General features: G+C 35.2%; 1 protein-coding gene across 1 annotated transcript in view; it reads right to left on the reverse strand.

Moving 5' to 3' along the window:
* Nucleotides 1-19,687, reverse strand: part of lrp4 (low density lipoprotein receptor-related protein 4) — a 127,446-nt gene that overhangs the window by 45,950 nt on the left and 61,809 nt on the right. Inside the window, 9 exon segments of the mRNA XM_048185291.1 lie at nucleotides 3,046-3,276; nucleotides 3,378-3,503; nucleotides 8,130-8,264; nucleotides 8,406-8,531; nucleotides 9,121-9,246; nucleotides 9,341-9,460; nucleotides 10,517-10,645; nucleotides 11,170-11,286; nucleotides 14,285-14,398. Of these exon segments, the coding sequence (XP_048041248.1) occupies nucleotides 3,046-3,276; nucleotides 3,378-3,503; nucleotides 8,130-8,264; nucleotides 8,406-8,531; nucleotides 9,121-9,246; nucleotides 9,341-9,460; nucleotides 10,517-10,645; nucleotides 11,170-11,286; nucleotides 14,285-14,398 (1,224 nt within the window).

Below are 19,687 nucleotides of genomic sequence, written 5' to 3' on the forward strand. Positions count from 1 at the left end.
TGTATATTATATTCATTCATTACACACAGACTGATATATTTCAAATGTTTATTTCTTTTAATTTTGATGATTATAACTGACAACTAAGGAAAATACCAAATTCAGTATCTCAGAAAATTAGAATATTACTTAAGACCAATACAAAGAAAGGATTTTTGGAAATCTTGGCCAACTGAAAAGTATGAACATGAAAAGTATGAGCATGTACAGCACTCAATACTTAGTTGAGGCTCCTTTTGCCTGAATTACTGCAGCAATGCGGCGTGGCATGGTGTCGATCAGTCTGTGGCACTGCTCAGGTGTTATGAGAGCCCAGGTTGCTCTGATAGTGGCCTTCAGCTCTTCTGCATTGTTGGGTCTGGCATATCGCATCTTCCTCTTCACAATACCTCATAGATTTTCTGTGGGGTTAAGGTCAGTCGAGTTTGCTGGCCAATTAAGAACAGGGATACCATGGTCCTTAAACCAGGTTCTGGTAGCTTTAGCACTGTGTGTAGGTGCCAAGTCCTGTTGGAAAATGAAATCTGCATCTCCATAAAGTTGGTCAGCAGCAGGAAGCATGAAGTGCTCTAAAACTTCCTGGTATACGGCTGTGTTGACCTTGGACCTCAGAAAACACAGTGGACCAACACCAGCAGATGACATGGCACCCCAAACCATCACTGACTGTGGAAACTTCACACTGGACCTCAAGCAACGTGGATTGTGTGCCTCTCCTCTCTTCCTCCAGACTCTGGGACCCTGATTTCCAAAGGAAATGCAAAATTTACTTTCATCAGAGAACGTAACTTTGGATCACTCAGCAGCAGTCGAGTCCTTTTTGTCTTTAGCCCAGGCGAGACACTTCTGACGCTGTCTGTTGTTCAAGAGTGGCTTGACACAAGGAATGCGACAGCTGAAACCCATGTCTTGCATACATCTGTGCGTAGTGGTTCTTGAAGCACTGACTCCAGCTGCAGTCCACTCTTTGTGAATCTCCCCCACATTTTTGAATGGGTTTTGTTTCACAATCCTCTCCAGGGTGCGGTTATCCCTATTGCTCGTACACTTTTTTCTACCACATCTTTTCCTTCCCTTCGCCTCTCTATTAATGTGCTTGGACACAGAGCTCTGTGAACAGCCAGTCTCTTTTGCAATGACCTTTTGTGTCTTGCCCTCCTTGTGCAAGGTGTCAATGGTCGTCTTTTGGACAACTGTCAAGTCAGCAGTCTTCCCCATGATTGTGTAGCCTACAGAACTAGACTGGGAGACCATTTAAAGGCCACTGAAAAGCCACGCAATATTCATCTGCGATTCATCTGCGATATGAACGCGATATTGCGTGGCTTTTCAGTGATCTACGGTTCTGTCTATTAAATGCCGCTCCATTTGAAAGCAGGTGATGGCGATTTAGCGGTAATCAGGGAACCGGCTTTACTGACGAAATGCACGTGACAATCTCATGCGATATATCGTGCAGCCCTACTTTGCAGGTGTTTTGAGTTAATTAGCTGATTAGAGTGTGGCACCAGGTGTCTTCAATATTGAACCTTTTCACAATATTCTAATTTTCTGAGATACTGAATTTGGGATTTTCCTTAGTTGTCAGTTATAATCATCAAAATTAAAAGAAATAAACATTTAAAATATATCAGTCTGTGTGTAATGAATGAATATAATATACAAGTTTCACTTTTTGAATGGAATTAGTGAAATAAATCAACTTTTTGATGATATTCTAATTATATGACCAGCACCTGTATAAATCAAGACATTGCCTAGACTGTCAAATCTCACATTGGTTCTCTAAGCAACATGAAGAACAAAACTTTTATTCATATTTTGAACAAATTAGACACAAAGCAAGCAACATAATACTGGAATGCTTCTTTTATCAATCAATGAAATTGTCACTAACTGCTTTAGACAATTTAATGTAGCTGCAGTTTAGTATCTGCAGTCTCATTATAATCAATGCAGCTGTCTACACTGCAAAATAAATCTCAATTTATATCTTGTTGAGTGTAATGGGAGCATTTGAGTTTTGCTACATCTCCAAATTTTCCATTATTTATTCGGTTAATTGTACACTGTATAAAATAAAAAAATTTAAAAAATTAACGCAACAGTATAGATCAATATTTTTATGTTAACTTCTAATGAAATTATGTTCAATCAACAAACCAAAAGAAACTTAATTATTTGTAGCTTAAAGAATTTTTTTAATTGAATACTCAAAAAATTAAGTTGTTCCAACTAATTGAGTTGGGTTCCTGGAACATTAGCATAGCACATGCTAAATGTAACATAGTTAGTATGTAATTTTATTGAGTAAGACATTACTTGTCCAAATTTATACTCTCATGTCACCACCCATAACCATAACCACAAGATCTATTATTAAGGACAATAACCACAAACTTCAACATAAAAACAATTTTAAATGTCAAATACAATTGCATTAAACACTAAAATGACTTTCCCCTTACTAAAAAACATAACATTTAATTTCAACATTTATTCTCCTTATCCAGTCCTATGCAAAGCATGCTGGAAACTATCAAGACATGCTGGAAGTTATCAAGACAATTTAAATGAGTTCATGCAACTTCATTAAAAACAAAAAAAAAAAACAAAAAAAAAAAAAACAAAGAAGAATTTTTGGTTTAAATGACAATTAAGCTGGTGTAATAATCAACATTATTGTCAAAATAATGTTTGCAACTTAAAAAGGTTTAATTAAATCAATAAATTAGAATTTTAACTTATAACCAACCATTTAATTAAGCTGTGGTAATAGTTGTGCACTGAAAAAAAATGGTAACATCTAAATGAACTGATTTTATTCAAGTCAAAAATACGATGTAATGTGGCTGAATCAACCTTCAGTAAAAACATTAATTTATACCACCAAAACTACATTATATGGGTTAAATCAGATAGAAATAGCTCTTTAAAGTAACAACTGCAGGTTACTACTTTTTGCAGTGTGGAGTATAGTGAAAAGCAAGCAAGAGATGCATATGAGGAATGCATTGTGAAAATGATAAAATATTTACTGCTCACCTGGGCTCTCAAGACCCGTGGACACGACCTCCTCCACATTGCTACCGTTGAGGCTGGCTCTCATGATACGGTCCAGTGTGACATCTGACCAGAATACTAGCTCTTTGCTATGATGAAAGTCCAACGCAATGGCATTTTCCAGATTATTGAGTAACAATGTGTACTCAGCGCGGTGCGGCAGAACCTGTCGAATGTCAATCCGATTGGCAAACAACAAAACCGGTTCTGGACCTTGGAATAGAAAACATGAAAGTTGTTATTAAAATGGACATCTCTTTTCCAAACAACCAATGTTTTGCTGCTTTTATACTGTAATAGATATTCAACCTCACCCAAAGCCTTGCAACTGCGTTTATCAGGTCGAAGCTCATAACCTTGAACACACCAGCAGTGGAATCCTCCTTCTATGTTCGTACAGCCTTGACTACAATAACCTTCATCCGCACACTCATCCACATCTGGGTTCAGACACAGAAGCAGGAAAGATTAGAGAGGATGAAATACATAATATGAATAAAATGTATTAGTTTCCCCTTTAGGTATAGTAACATGATGATTCAAGCACAGAGAGACTGACTGCAAGACTGTACAGTTTAGAACTTGCAACACTACAGTGAACAAAGTAGCCAGAAACATCCCTGGATTTCTCCACTTAAAGATCCAAATGAGCTCTAAAAAGAGCAAATATTGCTCAGTGATATTGTACTGAGCTCAATTTTAAGCTCAGTGATAATAAGCTGATTTTAAATTCCAAAACGGAGTTGATTTGTAAGAAGGGACAGCAGATCCCTGATGACTTTGTTTTATAAATCTTTTATCGAGTCGGTTTTAAAATTCTCAATGTTATGCTGGTATGGCAGTCTTGGTGTGAAGGGAAAACTGCTCTTTTAAAAATAGTTAATGCCAGCAGCAAGGTTTTAGGTGTCCAGCAGAGTCACTCTACCAAACTGTATAATGGTCAGGTAGTGAGGCAAGCTTGATCTATTTTAACAGTTTGTTCCCACCCTCTTTATTCTGAGTTACAGCTTTTGCCCTCAGGATCTCGGTTCAGGTTCTACTCTGTTATGAGTAACAGGTACAGACACTCATTCATTCCCATTGCTATTTCTCTGTTAAATTTGGTTATGGGTGGAGCAGGGTGTAGTAGGATGTCTGTGGTAGTGGTTGTTGTGGATTGTATGTTATTTTTTAATGGTGGTATTTTTTTTAAAAAGTTATTTATACCTTTATATATATTTATTATATATAAATACCTTGTATAAATAACCTGATTATCACTGTAAAGCTGTAAACCATCTATATTGTATACAACTAGGGCTTGACATTAACTTTTTTTGTTCACCAGCCACTGTGGCTAGTGGTTTTCCAAAGTTACTATCCACTCAGCATTTTCACTGGCCACAATTTTGACATTGATACCATGGGAAAACCCCCTAGTAGAGCAAATAAGGCATAGCAAATGCACACCTGCAGAGGTTCAACTTGAAGAAAAATGCAGTACAGGCTTATTTATTAATAATAAGCCTATATGCTTCAGGAATTGTGCAATTGTTTCCCTTTTACTACCATGGGAAAACCTGCCATATAGATATTTTTAATATCATCTCATTATTTGGCACCAGGTATATTAGGCTGCTGTCACTTTAAGACCTGACGCACGAATCTATTATACAGTTACATGTGCGTTTCTCAACTGTTTTACATTCACTTAAAACATAGCTGACAGCGTTTACGTGAATACTCTCCAAGACCGGCATTTTGATATTATTTTTTGTGTATTTGACTGTTTAAGTGCAATAAGCAGCAAAAAAAGAATTCAATTTAGTACTGAGAGGTGGCTTTATGTTCGCGCACTTTGGGTGTGAGCACAAAATCTGTGGGAATATGTAAAATTATGCGCAATATGTGCAATCCCACACCGAAATTCAAGCCCTGTAAAAGCGGCAATATTCATCCGGAGCAAATGAAACGAGTGAGTGTGGGGAGGCAGGTTTTTTGTGTCAACTCGCTGTCGGAGAGATGAGAGAGCGAGAAAGTGCAGCTGGTATCGTGTATCTATTCTGTGGAAAATGAGTATTGGAAGTTTCGAATTTCGATATTTATAAAACGATTGATATTTATAAAACAGACAGTTCCAGCCCTTGATTCTAATTGGTTGAGCTGCATTCGAAGCTGTTGTGAAATTCCCAAAAACATACAGCTGACCCTGCTTCACAGGGCTTATTGTTTTATTTGACAACACTACATTGAACTTTATTTCAGATGCCTTTTTAAAAGACTATAATTGAAAAATGTATAAAATTCAAACCACCAAAGTGGCTAGTAGGAGTGACTGTTTTACACACCACTGCTGAAATCCACCCGCATTTGGCGGGTTGTTGGGTGTTAATGTCAAGCCCTGTATAAAGCACTATATAAATAAAGGTTACTTGACTATGTCAGAAATCAAATCTTCAATCTTTAAATTTTTAAAAAGTAAATTTTGAAGAAAACAAAAACAAGAAGAAGAAAAAACTATGTACTTGCAGGGAATATAATATTAATGAAATAAAAGGACACTTAAGTGTACTTAAAGAGAGTACACTTTCATGACTTTGTTTCTTAACACACTTAAAGTAGTACACTTTTACCCCCGGTTTCACAGACAAGGCTTAAGCTAGCCCTAGACTAAAATACACGTTTGGGCTGTTTTAACTGAAAGCAACTTGCACTGACATGTCTTAACCTATGTCAGTGCCATTGTTTTGCCTTAAGATGCACACCAGTAATGTTTTTTCTAGGGTACGTTTATAAAAACTACTTAAATATCCTAATTGAACTAAAGCCTAATCCTGGCTTCGGCTAAACAAATTTTGTCATTAAAAAATTTGTACTATATTGCAACTTTATCATTACAAATGTTTAATTACAAATATATTTGAATACATGAACTTTAGAGTGCTTTTTTGACACAATAAGCAGGCCTTAAGCACATCTTTACAAGTAATTTCATACTTCTACTGTTTTTAAAAGTTTACTACAAGTGGACTACACACACGCCTCAAAAAATTTGGAATTAAGTTATATTTTCGTTTACCATGAATGCTTGTCAGTTCATTCAGAAGTACACTTTAAAAATGTATTAAAAACAGAATTGTTTAATTACATATAAAGCTTAAGTCCTACTTAAGTGGGTCAAAAAACACTTTAAAGTTCAACTAATTGCATTTAATATAAATTTCAACTGCAATTAGGGTTGCAAAGGGGTGGAAATTTCCAGAAACTTTCCACGGGAACTTAACCTGGGGAATTTTGGAAATATTCCAATTTGGAAACTTAACTAGAATTTATGGGAATTTATTAGAAATTTTGGGAAATTTATATAAATGTATAATATTTATATAAAATGTATCATATACAAACATAAATATAAACATTTTGTTTGGTCATAACATGATTTTTTTTTTTTTTTACATTCAATTCTAATTTAGTAAATATGTAAAAGAAATATTTTTATTGCAGCAATTGTTATGTGTTTATTTCAGTGTCACATAATCCTTCAGAAATCATTCTAATATGCTGATTTGATACGCAGTTATTATCAACGTTGGAAACAGTTGTGCTTAATAATTTTTTGGAACCTGTGATACTTTTTTCAGGATTCATTGATGAATAAAAAGTTAAAAAGAACAGTATTTATTCAAAAAAGAAATCTTTTCTAACAATATCACTTTAATATCACTTTTTTTTTTTTATCAATTTCACACATCCTTGCTGAATAAAAGTATTAAATTCTTTAAAAAAAAAAAAAAAAAAAATTACTGACACCAAAATTTTGACTGGTAATGTATATTGTTACAAAATATTTCTATTTTAAATAAATGCTGTTCTTTACATTTTTATTCATTAAAGAATCCTGAAAAAAGTATCACAGGTTATAAAAAAATATTAAGCAGCACAACTGTTTCCAACATTGATAATTGAGTATGAAATCATCATATTACAATGATTTCTGAAGGATCATGTGACACTGAAGACTGGAGTAATGATGCTGAAATTTCAGCTTTACATCACAGAAATTAATTATAATTTAATGTATATTAAAATAGAAAACCATTATTTTAAACTGTAGTTATATTTCACAATTTTACCGTTTTTTCTGTATTTTTGATCAAATGTGCATGTTATGGACTGGGGGAATGCAGGAGGTGTGGCCTCAATAGCCCTGCACTAAGTAGTGTGCTGTGTGAAAGGTTAAAAATTCAACTGAAATTGGATTAAATCTGGTTGTTTTAACCAAAATTATGCTGCAAGATGTGTTTTCAACTACATTTAAGTACCCTGTTTGTTATAGGCTAACCTGCAGTTTTGCAAATTCCCTGTTTTTTCCCATTAATTCCCGTTAATTCCCATATATTCCCATTAATTCCCATATATTCCCTTTAATTCCCATGGAAAGTTTCCAGTTGTGAAAATTCCCGGAATTTTGCAACCCTAACTGCAATACATTTTCATTTAATTGCAATTAACATGCAATTAAGTCTGAAAAAAGATTACATTCAGTTTGCTCTTAAGTATATTATTCCCTTGAGTACTCTCTTTAAAAAGTATTCTAAACTACACTTCTTTTTCACAAGGGTATCAACTTTTTCTTTAGTGTGCCAAACATTTGTGCCAAATGTGTGCCAAACATTTGTGCCAAACATTGTTCTTTTGCCAATAATTTTAATAGTCAAGTGAGATTTTTGTAGTTCGACAACAGACGGTGAGATCTGATCTCACTGTCATCCAGTCTGTCTGGGATTAGATAAAGAAACAGAAAAAACTGAGACAGACTACATCTATAAGAACTGTGGAAACATGTCCAAGACACTTGGAGAAATCTGTCAAAATTCATGTATATAAACTATACAAATATACAAGTGCATAATTCATATTATAAAACCCTTGCAGTTTTCATCCAAATATAAGAGACAAAAAATATATATTAGATATTTACCTATACCCTAAGAATATAACACAAATATCCCCTTGCAATTTAACTTTCTTTTCTGCTGTCTTCTCATTTAACTGTCCTTTGTTTTTTCCCCTCGTCTATAGCTCACCTCTGCACGTCTTCCCATCCTGTGTTAATGTGTAGCCGGTGTGACAAGTACACTGCACCAGACCTCGAGACATCTGGCATTTCTGAGAGCAACCTCCATTGTTAACATTACAATTTTCTTCACTTGACTTGGAGCCTACAAACACACAAAGGCAAACATATGAATGTTAACAAAGAGGGAATGTGATATTTTCAGAGGAACTACCACGATTTGTCTTATGTAAGATGTCACGTGCGCTTGTCTATCTGCATGCAACAGTGCATTTTGTAGACTCACGGCAGTCCTGGAATGGATGTTCATCAGTTCCATCTTCACAGTCTTTGATGTCATTACAAACCTTACGCTGGCCAATACAGCGGCCATTCTCACACAGGAACTGATCTGATGCGCATGGAGGAGTTTCTAAGAAACAAGGGGAATGTAAAAAAGAAACAGAAGACTATAAAGGTAAGTAATGCAGCAAAGGTAATTAAGCAGATATTAGAAAATATGAATGCTTTTTTGTGCACATTGTCAAGATATCTGTATAGACCATTTCAGAAACCAAAACTATGCACAGTGTGTGAAAGTTTAATCCTTAAATTTTGGTCAATTTTAACCCATTTTAACAAAATGTGTACTCATTACTTTTAGTTGTAGCTTTTAGAGTAACGTTATGACATAACTTTTAACACACACAAATGTATTTTTAGTATTTTGTTTTGACCAAGTAAAACAGTGCTGCGTTACTCTGCAATTTTAATTTGTCAAATAAACTGACCTGTACGAGTACAAATTTTCAAACACATATTTACTTATTCATCTATTCATCAGATGTTCGATAACAGTACATCGCTGCTCACGTATTTCGAACTTTGTTTTATCCCAAAACAAAGAACGAAAAAGAACTTTGCCATGAGTATATCGGGGACTTAAGCGACCTCTAGCGACAGAACTTACATACTCTGCTTTTAAGAGGTAAAAAATATGTGCTGGCTTTTATATTCCTCACCTGTCTTTTCACAGCCTTCCTCATCACTGCCATCAGAACAGTCATTTTCTCCATCACAGCGCCATGACAACCGCACACATCGACCAGTCATACAGCGAAACTGATCAGCCATGCACATCGATGTGCCTGACGGTGAGAAAGAGGCATGTGACAGATGTGAAATATACACACACACACACACACACACACACACTAATATTACAATAAAACAGTAACTCACTGCAGTTCTTTTCATCTGATTGGTCGTCGCAATCGTATTCTCCGTCACACCTCCAGCCTGAATTTATACACATGCCACTGCTGCACATGAACTCTGCAGAACGGCAGGGTTGGTGGGAGGCTGCGTTCACACACACAACACAAACACACACCAAGTCAGATATACACACACCCATAAAACTCAATTTCCATAAAAATTCTATTGAAACTTCTATGTCATGTATTTAAATATATTTGTAATTACACATTTGTAATGATAAAGTTGCAATTTAAGAACTTAAAACTTTTTTTTTCACTAAACCGTGTACAAATACTACATTGATGTATGATGTATACTGATGTTGTCTTTTTTCAGTATATTATATATTTTGTCACACTTTAAAGAAGTACATTTAAACTACGAATAAAGATGTATTAAGTCCTACTTTAGGTGGGTTAGAAAGCACCCCAGCTAAGCGAATGTGATATAAATTTAAAGCAATTGACCGTTCGCAAAGACCCGCCCCCTTTAGTTACTGTTGCTACGGCCAACAAACCATGCCGCTCTCACACCACACATCTTGTTCTAACGCAGTGAAAAATACATCACGGAGCAAAGAGGACACTGACAACGCATTGGCAGATAGACAGAGCAGGTTACTTTTGATATGAAACTTTTGAAAATTGATATTTCAAATTTTGTAATTTTTAAAGAAATTTAAACAATAAATACATTTTGTAATGTGTTGTGACAGATCGCTGTAGCGCCTCAGTTCAAAGGCCTCGTGAACCCATCGTCTCTTCCTACTAGTTAATTTATAGCATCAAATAAACATGAATGAAAAGGAATGTTGTTTCAACCACGGAAAGACATCAGCACACACCATTTTTCAAGTTCAAGTCTTACAACAATATTCTACAACTCCCCTGACTGCTTTGTCGGACAAAACGGTGGATTCAGCGTTATGACTGGTTAGACTGCCTGTCAATCAAACTCCCGGGTAAGGGTTAATTAAGTGTCTGGAAATATTACATTCAGTTTGCATTTAAGTACATTATTTCCATAATAAGCATGCTAAAAAATATTTCTTTTCACAAGGGAAAGTGTGAATTATTTCTAATGATTGTGAGTAGAGAGAGGAAAGAGGCATTTCAAACAAAAGGAAGATATAACAGAGTAAGAACGAATGATCCTCACAACAGTCAGACTCATCAGACCAGTCACCGCAGTCGTCATCTCCATCACAGTGGTAGATGTCCAGAATGCAACGGCCATATGCACACTGAAACTCCTCAACACTGCATGTGGCTGTCATCACGTCAGATGCTGGAGAGAGAAATTATGTAACATGAGTTACACACCCACACACATGCACCCTGAAACAGTCCAAAAATCCCTCTGAAAAGCCATTTCCAATAGATAAAACAAAGAAATTTATGTCTGAATATTTTTTGGTTGGCATTTGTTTTCTACACTATACATGCAGAGTTTTGGAATGCATACAAGGAGATGAAAAGATTTAAGAAAATCTATAATAATTGAAGAGATTTGACCTAAACGCATATTTTCTCTATAGTCCACCATTATGAATTTGATGGATGGATGGATGGATGGATGGATGGATGGATGGATGGATGGATGGATGGATGGATGGATGGATGGATGGATGGATGGATGGATGGATGGATGGATGGATGGATGGATGGATGGATGGATGGATGGATGGATGGATGGATGGATGGATGGATGGATGGATGGATGGATGGATGGATGGATGGATGGATGGATGGATGGATGGAGCATTTATTTGTCAAATGAACATCTATCTAAGAAGCTCAAAATCAACTTACGGCAATTCTCTTCATCGGTTCCATCTTTGCAGTCGGTGTCTCCATCACAGTACCAGTGTTCTGCGATGCAACTTCCATCAGAGCATCGGAACTCTTTATCGGAGCATTTCCTCTTATCTGGACACACACAAGTCATGCAGAAAAAGGGCTTGAGATGCTTGAGATGTGCAGATGGAACTGTTCTAAACTACTATGAATGTTTTTCAGAGCCAAAATAAAGTGGAAATACAGCTGCAAGAACCAATTGTAAGAAAAGGCACACCAGTACCACATACATCGCAATGTTATGAAGGATTGCTGGGCTGTGGCCATGTCTCTGGCCTTTTAGACAAATTTAGATGTTACAAAATGGACCATTATTCATAGTTTTTGACAAATAAGGAGCTCCTGAAACGTGTGACTCGCCAGTTTCAGTGTGCAATCAACTTGATGAAATTAAAGGTACATCTTTGTGTCTGTGACCAGTGTTTACCAAGCATGATGACTGATGAAAAAAAAAAAAAAAAAAAAAAAAAAAAATAGAATTGTATTTGGTGAATTTACATTTGATTAATAAAAAAAATTAAATAAAAAGGACCTCCTTATTTCATAACAACACTGCACGTCACTGACTTTGTGTAAGACCACATACAAATGAGGATGTTCTCGATTACTCCCTCCTAAAACCCTTTTTATAATTTGTGCCTGTTATTAAAGACTATTAGTGCAGCCCCCCCATAAATTTATTTTTTTGAGCAGAGCTGCAGCTCTGACATACAGAGGACACATGGCCAGCATGAAAACACAACGTGACCATGTGGTCTTTTATTTCAGAATATATTATTAGCAAGCAGGTCTTTTTTAAATATACTACAATGCACATTAGGGGTATATATTGTCTACTATTATAACGTAATTGTTGTTTTAACGATGTGCAATCTGGCATTACCAAATATGTCCCTCACTTTGCAAAAACCAAACAAAAACACACCTCGAGGGTGCATACACTGCGTGATGTAGCCTTTTTGTGTAGGTTAGACTACTGCGTACATACTTAAAGTGCATGCTCTTACTGCTTGATTCATTCTTAAAATGCAGTTAAAATGCCCCTGTATGTGTATTTGTCTTTTAGGCTTATATTCATATCATATGATCTAGCTAATCAATCACACAAAGAGTGCTGTTTTTTTTTCCCCAAATATCAGCACAATTAAAAAAAAACGATATTGATTTTACACAAACAATTAAGTGACTTACATTTTAGACAATATTGCAAACATCATTTATTAATTTATCTGCAGCTTAAATGCTGAGCTGCATTAAACAGTCTGTGAAAATACATCTAACCACCACCAGTTACTGTATTTGTTGATTTACAATGAAAGGTATCAGTTAAACCTTTTGCAATGGTCTTTCTGTTCTAAGGGTGTAACAGTTCAGTGCATACAGTCAGATGACGAATACAGTTAGTCACAGGCAATCCACACTTCATTCCAGAAGGGGGCGTGCGTGGTAATGCAACGCTATTTGCTAAGCGCCACAAGAGGAAAAAGCGCACATCAAAAACATACGATCCAAGCATAAATATGTTTACGTGTAATCTCTCAACCAGTGTTTCAACCGTGGAAAGACCAATAAAACAGCTTGAGAATAATATCTCACGTAACATTACATTTACCCCAGGCAAGTCATTTAGTGTCCACAGCATATTAGTTTACCAGAGAAATGAACTAATGTTTTATGTAATGTTTGTAATGTAATGTTAAGTTTCACTAAATATATGGTCAATATTAGCATATATATTTATTATATTTACTTTACCTGTTAGTAATGTATTAATTATTTAATATATGTTTAAATAAATTTGTCATGAAACAAAGTTACGACAGTAACTATGTAAATGATTATATTTCAAAAATGAATTGGAGTAGAAAAATAATTGAAAAATAATTTTATAATTAGATTTAGAAGTTAATGCAAAACCTGCCTTATGTGCCATTTGCATGTTTTTTTATTTGAGTGTTAATTATTATATATAAAAATAAATAGAAACTGAATTCAATAGTTTGGCTCTGTTGTTAATTGTAACCTTTAATATTATAGTAATGTGCAATAAAGGGCTCCCTGTGTAGTTTACAGTGTAAGCTAAAAAAAAAAATATGAATTATAATTGAATTTATTTAAAGAGAGAGACACAATTTGTTCAATAAACCACAGTTTAATTAAAAAATTAAGAAAAAAAGAAGCAATTTTATGTTTAGTTTTGTCACCCCTGCTGTACCGAACCCATACCGAACCATGACTTCAATACCGAGGTACGTACTGAACCATAATGTTTGTGTACCGTCACCCTGTTCTGTTCTGTTCTGTTCTGTTCATCTTTCTCTTTTGCTCTAAATTGCTCTTTCCACTGTCCCTTGGCAGGTATGTGATTCAGACCATCTGGCCCCAATTACAATCAAGGATGACCTGCCTGTTGAGATAGGTTAATGAGAGGAAAAGAGAAAGCATAAATGCCCGACAAACACCACACTACTCTCATGAGGATGTCTTTCTCCTGCACCATATGTTAACTACCAACTTGTTGCTAAACTTAATGCTGCTGTTGTTTAAATTCTATAACTGTTTTTGTATTTGATGTTTCATCTCTTCCCTGGACAGGGGAGGGCGTAACACCTCCAACATTCAAGACATGCTGAGACCAACGGTGCGTCCGAAATCGCATAATGTTTGAATAGGCTCTACATTTGAATTTGAACTTACTTTGCAACTTTTTAAAAATTGTGTTCCATATAGTACGAATATGGATAGTATAAATGAAATTCAGACATACTACATTCATGTTGTTATTGTCACATGACCTATCAGCACCAGTTGCGTCGCTTTGCTGCCTTTTATAAATCCTCTCCCATGGCCTCATGGGATAGTAAAGTGTCCATCTAATGCACACTTAAGAATCTCGCCGGGAGTAGAAGATCATCCGGGTACTTTTCGCCTACTGTTTTTCGAATACTTAGTATTCTGACATACCACTCTGTTGGCATACTGTGTTTTGAATACTACATAGTAGGGAAGTATTCAATTTCAGATGCAGCGCAAGTTTCACAAATCATTCTGAAAGAAGTAAGGAACTCACCACACTGCTCGTCACTGTTATCTCCGCAGTCGTTGTCTCCATCACAGTACCACAGGCTGCGGATACAGTATCCATTCTGACAATGGAACTCATCTTCCTCACATTCTCGTGGTGCTGCTCAAAAACAAAAACCATATGAGACTGATATAAAATAAATGTCAGCAATGTGTATACATAGATCAAACATATGAACTGTTTTCGCAAACAAAATTCCCTTTCTACTGTTTAAGTAGGGCCCTATGATTTCCACAAGGTGGAAAACGTGGATTGAATTGCGGAAACCAGTCATAATAATAGTTTGGTTTAACTTGAAGAAATTCTGACACATTTAAAATTCGAAATGTACTACTATTCTACAGTAGTCTACTGGGACCCAGGAAAAAAAAAAAAGTTTTTTGAATTTAGTATTTTTTCACGTCATTATATTGTTTAGAGCATAAGAAACAAATGAAAAATAACATTTTTGAAAAATTACATTTTATTCATATGTTATGCTATGTGCTCTGTAGTGGACACCAGGACTAAGTTGTTTCAAAAATAAAATGACATGAAATGACGTGTATAGGCAAAAATAATGGGATTTTTCTTTTTTTTATTCACCAATCAATTTTTAGGCTTCAGGATTTTTTTTAACCAAACTTTGTTTAGAGATGATTCTCAACTATGTTATGAAAGATATAATGGAATTAACTGATATACCATTTTACTTTATGCAATATGTGGGTAAAATAGCCATACATAGGTTTTTTTCATTCAATACAATGCATCTATACACTGTATCTAATCTGCATATTAATGTGTTCTTGGGGCAACATGTAATGAAAAAAAGAAGTGTAGTAATGGGAGTAATAATTGGCAACATTTTCATAATAATATATAATAATTAATATGAATATTGATACATAATTTATTTCGCTATTCACCTGTTGTGTCTCCCAAAATGCCTGATAATCATGATTTAAGTCCTGTTGTCCTCTATAGAGGACATGTATAAAATCAATGTTCTGTTTTGTAACAGAAAGTCATATTTTGATTAGAAACCCCATAACATTTTCCTGAGATGTTGATTTGTCATAAACAATTTGAAAATTATTCAGATGTAAATGATAACAAAATATTATCATATATGTTAAATTTGTTCACTAAATCAATGTCATATTTAAAGACCAAGGAGAAGGAGTGTTCATGGTGAAACCTCTGAACATTAGGTATCTCTGAAAAGCCCTGAATGTGCTCTTTACAGGATATTCAGACTTAAAGGTGCCATCGAATGAAAAATTGAATTTACCTCAGCACAAATGAATAACAAGAGTTCAGTACATGGAAATGACATACAGTGAGTCTCAAACACCATTGTTTCCTCCTTCTTATGTAAATCTTAAAAGACCTCCGAAAAACAGGCGAATCTCAACATAACACCGACTGTTACGTAACAGTCGGGATCATTAATATGTACGCCCCCAATATTTGCATATGCCAGCTCATGTTCAAGGCATTACACAAGGGCAGCCAGTATTAACGTCTGGATCTGTGCACAGCTGAATCATCAGACTAGGTAAGCAAGCAAGGACAATAGCGAAAAATGGCAGATGGAGCAATAATAACTGACATGATCCATGATAACATGATATTTTTAGTGATATTTTTAAATTGTCTTTCTAAATGTTTCGTTAGCATGTTGCTAAAGTACAGTTAAATGTGGTTAAAGTTACCATCGTTTCTTACTGTATTCACGGAGACAAGAGCCGTCGCTATTTTCATTTTTAAACACTTGCAGACTTTATAATTCATAAACAACTTCATTCTTTATAAATCTCTCCAACACAGTGTAATGTTAGCTTTAGCCACAGAGCACCATCAAACTCATTCAGAATGTAAACATCCAAATAAATACTATACTCACAGGAATTGATGCATGCATGCAGCATGAATGACGAACACTTTGTAAAGATCCATTTTAAGGGTTATATTAGCTGTGTGAACTTTGTTCGAGAGCTCGGGGGCGGGGGAGCGTGAGATTTAAAGGGGCCGCGCACTGAATCTGTGCATATATAATTATGGCTCAAAATAGGCAGTTAAAAAATTAATAATAAAAAAAAAAAAAAAATCTATGGGGTATTTTGAGCTGAAACTTCACACACATGTTCAGGGGGCACCTTAGACTTATATTACATCTTGTTAAAACTGGTTCTAGGGCACCTTTAAAACTGTGATATGCATGTTGTCAGAGAAAATCACTAAAATATAATGTCCACTACAGAGGACAAAAGTCTATTCCTGGGTCCCAGAATGTACTTCTCAAAATGAAGAGTTCAGATGCAAAAGCCGCTAAACGCCATCTCTGTCAAAAATGAGATAATGACATTGAACGAATGCTTACGGCACGTAGTACACGTTCAACAAATCACGTCCTTCAAATCCTCTAAATCGCAGCGTCAGCCCATTCAGAAATATCGGTTTGTTGGCAAAAGCCTCTAGACGCCACTTCCCTTTGGCAGCAAAAGCCGCTATATTCCGAGAACCAATCAGAAGGCGCGAATCGAATCATATGATTCCGAGCGGTTTCAATATAGCGGCGCTGAGGAGATTTTTTTTTAGAGTCAAATTCAGATTGAGATTTTTAAAATAAAAGATGGAGTACGATGAAATGGATCAGCCTGTCCTACTAATATTGAATGGCAGAAGAAAACGTTATTTACCTCAAAACTCCGCCTGTCATAAGGCAAAATAGCCTACAGTGGAAATGGCTTGGTCGCAATTGTATCATGCACTCACAACAGTTCTTCGTGCAGTGCCGTTACTTTGAAGGAATCGGATTTATTATACATCAAACAACAGCTCTATTTCGCCAAAGTCAAACAAGATGGAGTGATGCTATTCTTCTGTCTCATATGGAAGCTGTGCCATATAAACGGAGGAGGCAAAAAGTGGAGGCTGAATAGAAGAGACGTGTTAGATCCCTGTGTAAAGAGGTTTGTCTACTGTTTAGTTTTTAAACTATTTACCATGTCTTGTCCCAAATAGGTAGATTTAGAGGTTTTTGCAAAATAAGCACAAGTGGATTTAGCTGGCGCGAAAGAAAATCTAACTTGTTAAAAACCAATAAATTGTCTAGAGTGACATTTTTGAAAAAAAGTTATTTTATTCACTAGCTAATAACCTTATCATTACCTTTAAAATGAAACTCCTGAACTTGATCGTAAAAGCCTGGTAAAAAATGCTCATTTTAAAGAAAAGAAGTCTGATGGATTTAGAGGGTTTTGCATCTGAACTCTTCAAATAATAATAAAATTATTTTTAATTTTTTTTTTTTTTTTTTTTTGTGAATATCACACATTTACTAAGGAGTATCACACATTTTTCCATGTTTTAATGTTAACTGTTTGCCCAAAACAAATGTTAGATTAATGATTAATGTTAAATTTTCAATTGATTGCATTTTAAAATATTTGTTAATAAAATATTTCACATTTTTATTTCTTTTGGGAAATAAATAATACACATTTCATATGGACATAATGCAATTTTTGGGAAAATGGAAATTTGTATGTATAAAATAAAATGGAATTTAGGAAAAAATATTTCATAGGTCCCTTGATTAACTAAATTTGTGCACCTCAGTGCTACAGAAAAAGCTACACTCTGCAGCTACACAATCCAGTGCACTGGTGGCGCTCACAGCATTTTATTGACACCAGTAAGGGACTCCAGAACAGCAGCATTCAATGTGATGCTGCTTGTATTTACACCACCCACCGCGCCAGACAGACCGACACCAGTGTATTTCTGCACCACTGCACTTTTACTCGCCATACTCACAAAACATAATATCAAACTGCATCAAACCACACTGGAAAAGCAAAAAAACCCTGAATGAAATACATTTCACCCCACTCCCTGTTTAAAACATGTTTCTTATTACAGTATTTTACATGGTGTTTTACCTTTATGTAAATGTTTTCATGTTTATTACTGTACCTTTTGTTATATTGCCCTGACAGTTTGTAACAAAACACATACATAAAAACATTGGGTAGAAAGGTCTTACTTGCACAAAAGCGCTTTTCTTCTAAATGAATCCAAATACATGCAGTCTTAAAGCAGTCTTTCTTCCATTTTATTACATGCCAATAATTCACAGAGGAAGCATGAACTATCACATCATGCTATTTAATATAAAAGGGTGTAATATAGTATAATATAAAACAAAAGGAGGGAGAGAAGCAAAAAGAGATACTGAATGTAAGAGATGAGGCAGACATAGAGAAGTGTGGTGGAAAAGACACTAACTGTACAAAAGCATGTCAATGAAAAATTCATGGAAAGCTTATGGCAGACAGACCCCCCATCATGAGAAGAGCCTCAAGAGTACAGCGCAGAGAAATATGGGTCAGATGCAAAGATGCTTCTGTTTTTCTCTCACTGCCTCACAGACAGACATACTGTTCCTTTACAACATTAAAATGTGTTATATGTATAAGTGTGTAATATACATATACACTGCCCAGCCAAAAAAAAAAAAATGTATTTTACCTCAACAGTGGATGGGATCAGAAAACTGGATTAACCTGCGGGCCATATTCATTGCACAGCATCTCAAATGTAGGTTTGATTATTATTAAATGCCTGAGCCAAAGTCGGCCATCGGAATGATTTGGTATAATTCCCTCCCAGAAGTGTCTCACAGGATTGCATTCCCAAACACTAGGCACGCGCAAGCAGCGTTTATTGCGCTTCATCTGCGCATTTTTTTATTATTATGTCATATTTCGTCATTTATCATGTAGGGAAAAAGAGCCACAGTGGTGTCTTTATTACAGATATTTTGCACCAATTTCTCAGGAAGTGACGATTTTGTTCTCTTGAACACATGGGATCAAAATGCTGCTTTATTCACAAATGTTTTATGTGATATTCCAATTTTGTTAAATTCACAACTTTGAATGGAAGCACAATAGTGATGATCTTAGAACTTCAAAAGGACACAAAAGGTATCATAAAATAATTATAGTATAATTATTTTATGCTAGAACTGCTGCCCTCATATGCACTCACGAATGAACACAGGAGAGTACATGCTGAGGTCAAGAACACTAAATAATAAATGAAATTTCAGTTTGTTTCTCACCAAAACCCCATGCTTTCAGAACACTAGAATATACAGCAGTCTAAATCCTTTTTTTTTTTTTTTTTTTTTCAAGCATTCTCCTTTTGTGCCTTCACAGAAGTAAGTACGGAAGAGGATTAGGGCCAAGCAATAATAAAAAAATAAAACCATCTCGAGATTAAAGTTGTTAAATTTCAAGAAAAAAGTAGAGATAAAATGTTGAGAATAAACTCGTTAATTTTCAAGAAAAAAGTCGTTAGATTATGAGAACAAATTCGTTAAATTATGAGAAAAAA

The sequence above is a fragment of the Megalobrama amblycephala genome, linkage group LG3, assembly GCF_018812025.1.
Source record: "Megalobrama amblycephala isolate DHTTF-2021 linkage group LG3, ASM1881202v1, whole genome shotgun sequence".
Classification (NCBI taxonomy): Eukaryota; Metazoa; Chordata; class Actinopteri; order Cypriniformes; family Xenocyprididae; genus Megalobrama; species Megalobrama amblycephala.